The 3,647-nt window shown below is 41.4% G+C and overlaps 1 protein-coding gene across 1 annotated transcript; it reads left to right on the top strand.

The window, feature by feature from the left end:
- The first annotated feature begins 455 nt into the window (after positions 1 to 455).
- On the top strand, positions 456 to 3,130 carry hapln2 (hyaluronan and proteoglycan link protein 2). The gene is made up of 6 exons (XM_067237207.1): positions 456 to 681; positions 811 to 915; positions 1,149 to 1,505; positions 1,623 to 1,739; positions 1,859 to 2,041; positions 2,462 to 3,130. The coding sequence occupies exons 2-6, from the start codon at positions 837 to 839 to the stop codon at positions 2,737 to 2,739; spliced, it is 1,014 nt and encodes a 337-aa protein (XP_067093308.1). The 5' UTR covers positions 456 to 681; positions 811 to 836; the 3' UTR covers positions 2,740 to 3,130.
- Positions 3,131 to 3,647: the final 517 nt, after the last annotated feature.

Genomic DNA, 3,647 nt, shown 5'->3' with positions numbered 1-3,647 from the left:
ACTGTCACAGCTTATTTGGCCTGTATTTCCTTCCTTTATGTCTATTCTTGTTTGTTCCCATATTGACAAGCTGAGGAGGGAGGCACAGACAGATACAATGGCAGACTGTTACAGCCTCATCAACATCTGTAGCAACGAGATCAACAATCCTGTCCACCACTGCATGCTGCACGAAACATATGAGCATTGAGAAAGAGAGGGAGGGAGAGCGACAGAGAGGAGGGCAGAGAAAAGGAGTGACAAGGAGAGAGATAGATAGAGAGAGAGAGAGAGAGAGAGAGAGAGAGTGAGAGAGAGAGAGAGAGAGAGAGAGAGAGAGAGAGAGAGAGAGAGAGAGAGAGAGAGAGAGAGAGAGAGAGAGAGAGAGAGAGAGAGAGAGAGAGAGAGAGAGAGAGAGAGAGAGAGAAGCAGAAAGAAAGAGGATGAGCAAGTGAATCATGAGGGACAGAGGGAGGGTACAGCCGATTAAAGCTCTAGAGCTGGGAGAGATAGGAGATGGTCTAAATACTGCCACTTGATTCTTAAGCTGTGTGTTTAGATCATGGGTTGTCATTGAAACAATATTGAGGAGCGTCCACTTACCAAAGGACGAGAAGTCATTAACAGGTCATGTTTGGAGTAAGGACTGTTAATGGGTAGCCCTTTCCTGAAAAGACAAGAAAAAAGCATTCACTAAATAAGGTTTGAGTTACTGCATCTTTATTCTTTACACTGCGGTAAGAGTTAAGTGTCATTGATCTGATGATTTGCTCAGATAGAGAACACAATGCTCCATTGAAACAATTTACCAATGTTATTCTTCCACTGCAGGGGTCACGAGGGGGACTAAATCCATTATGATCTGTGCCACTGTTATTCTAATAACTGCAAGTTGTGTTACCTGGATGTCAGCTGTATACATCCCAAACAATCATGGTATGTTGACATACATCCTATTGTTAGACTATTTGTATTTGATACATCAACAAATCTAAGACATTGTAAACGGGTTATTGTAGACCATGGCAGTACTGAATCATGACTCTAAACAAATACTTTAAAAAAATATTTCTGAAAAGTTTCATTTTTTGATTAATTTCTCCTGTGGAAATAAAGAGTGGGTTTGTCTTCACAAGTTGCTTAACATAATAGTATTTATATTTCCACAGCCCACAAGAAACTAAAATATCTTATTGAGCCACCTGTTTACGCTGAAGTCATTTCTCGTCGAGGGGGAAACATCACTTTGCCATGCATCCTCAGGGTCAAACCGGCACATTTCAAAGTTAAATGGACCAAACTTGAGCCTCATCGCCGTGGAACCGAGAACATCGTCTTGATGACAAACGGTTATGCGTACAAGCTTTACGGCCTCTTAGGCCAGCGAGCCTCTCTTCGTAAGGCACATGTTATGGATGCCTCACTGCAGCTCAGCCATCTGGAACTGGAGGACGACGGGAAGTACCGCTGTGAGCTGGTCAATGGTATCGAGGACGAGAGTGTCGTCATTACACTGAGAATCGAAGGTTGAGTACATGGTCAGACAGTAAAGTGATACTGAGTTTCCCGATAGGGTAAGAATATTTGATTCTGTGTGTACGAATACTCAAAACCGTAAAATGGGTCGATGTCCATTGTTTCAGGAGTGGTGTTTCCATACCAGAGTAGGAATGGTCGCTACAAATACACTTATCATGATGCCAAGGAGGCTTGTGCTGAACAGGATGGTATACTGGCTACATTCAAGCAGCTGTACAGAGGTATCAAATAATCCTTTCAGTGAGAAAACATTTCATTCATAGGCTATTGAGGGTTTTAGTAATTGTATACCTGAATTATCACTTCACTAATTGCTCATTGATCATTTTTACTTCTTAAGCTTGGACAGAGGGTCTGGATTGGTGTAATGCAGGATGGCTCAAGGACGGAACAGTCCACTACCCAATTCTGCATCCACGAGACACTTGTGGAGGGGAACTACTGCCAGGTATTCGGAGCTACGGTCCCAAAGATAGGATCCGAGATCACTTTGACGCCTTCTGCTTCACATCTGTTACAGCTGGTAAGCGGACTGGCAGTCATTGCTCATGTTGATTGTTACGGACATCTGTCATTTTAATTTAAATGTTGGGATGGCACACCAAAATTCAAAGCCATTACTGAATTTCAGGAATTCCATTATGCTGTTTTAGTAGGCAAGTTGAAAACTACTATGTCAATATGAGACATTGAGAGGAATGGCTTACTGATACTTTGGTTTCTTATTTTACAATTAATGTTACTAATGATAGGATGTATATAGACAAATACCGGTACAGTAAAAAACAATATATATTATAATAAAGATTAAAGATCAAATCTAGACGATGTGTGAGTCAGCAGGGGGGACCAGTGGGGGCAGCGATTGTACCAGGATGTGGTGAGACCCCCTGGCCCTTCCTTGGCGGCGCCACTGATGCTACTGTGTGTGTCTTTTCCCCAGGTTCAGTCTTTTTCATTGAAGGGCCGTTCACCTTTGAGGACGCAGGGCAGGCATGTCAGGGTGAAGGAGCAGACTTAGCTCTGGTCGGTCAGATGTACTCTGCCTGGCGTTTCCTGAAGTACGACCGCTGCGATGGAGGCTGGCTGCAGGACGGCAGTGTGCGCTTCCCTATCTCCACCCCTAGGGAGCGCTGCGGAGGCCTTCCAGACCCTGGGGTGCGAAGCTTTGGGTTCCCCAACAAGATACTGAAACTCTATGGAGCCTACTGCTATAGGTAGCCTGTGGTATGCATGCTACCTGTTTCCAAAAACGTCCTTGATCCAAAGATGGAGCTTCTGTGTAGAATATAAGTAGAAGAGGTTCGTGACCTCAAAACTTGCAAATACAAATCCATGTTACATTAGTAACGGAAACACCTTTTCAAGAAACCTGCCATACCTCTCATCTAAGTGTTGCTAAAAGCTATATCAACACCCCAAATTGGAACTCTTAAGAACAGCGTTCTTTGAAGGAAAATTTGAGAAACAAGAAACAACATCAAGACAATACACTCAATATACAAGACTCATATAAGGTGTTAGCACACCAAGACCATTTATCTTTCATAATGACAATAATACATGTAAATATGATCTTGTATTTAACCATATTTAGTGTTATGATATTTTCTGTCTGATCATAAAACATAATGATTAATAAAGTGTTCATTGTGTCTTTGCATGGGTGTAGAGAATTGTATGACTGTTTAAAATGGCTCCCAAGAAAAATACCACCACCAACAGAAGCTGTTTACACAACTTTGGCTACCTGCACTTTTATTGCATCAATCTAACTTCATGCTGTTTTAACTCACTCGATTCAATGTCACAAATGTCAATCAGTGACAACATTCAGCCTACTACACATCAAGCTATACATCTTGCATCAAACACAATGGCGTTAGTAAAAAACTACAGTCTACAATATAGGGAATAGTAAAAATCTAGCTGTTCATTTAACAAGACACCCAATGTCCATATTTTCAGTGCCTATGTATTCCAAGACCCCTTGATAAATATATCATAATATATTTAAACATAATCATGTATTTTAATATCATGAAATATATGAATGAAACTGTATTAATCAGATCTATGCATCTTTGTGCGTCCTGATTGTGACTACAAAAAAAGTTTAGACCACTGAC

This window comes from Osmerus mordax, chromosome 6 (genome assembly GCF_038355195.1).
Source record: "Osmerus mordax isolate fOsmMor3 chromosome 6, fOsmMor3.pri, whole genome shotgun sequence".
NCBI lineage: Eukaryota > Metazoa > Chordata > Actinopteri > Osmeriformes > Osmeridae > Osmerus > Osmerus mordax.
This window is presented reverse-complemented; position numbering and strand designations above follow the sequence as displayed.

Bases quoted from the DNA above. Each gene is read 5' to 3' on its own strand.
- hapln2 (XM_067237207.1), top strand. From the start codon at position 837: ATGATCTGTGCCACTGTTATTCTAATAACTGCAAGTTGTGTTACCTGG. The intron at 916-1,148 runs GTATGTTGACAT...ATATTTCCACAG, and splicing joins ATACATCCCAAACAATCATG to CCCACAAGAAACTAAAATAT. The intron at 1,506-1,622 runs GTTGAGTACATG...CCATTGTTTCAG, and splicing joins CATTACACTGAGAATCGAAG to GAGTGGTGTTTCCATACCAG.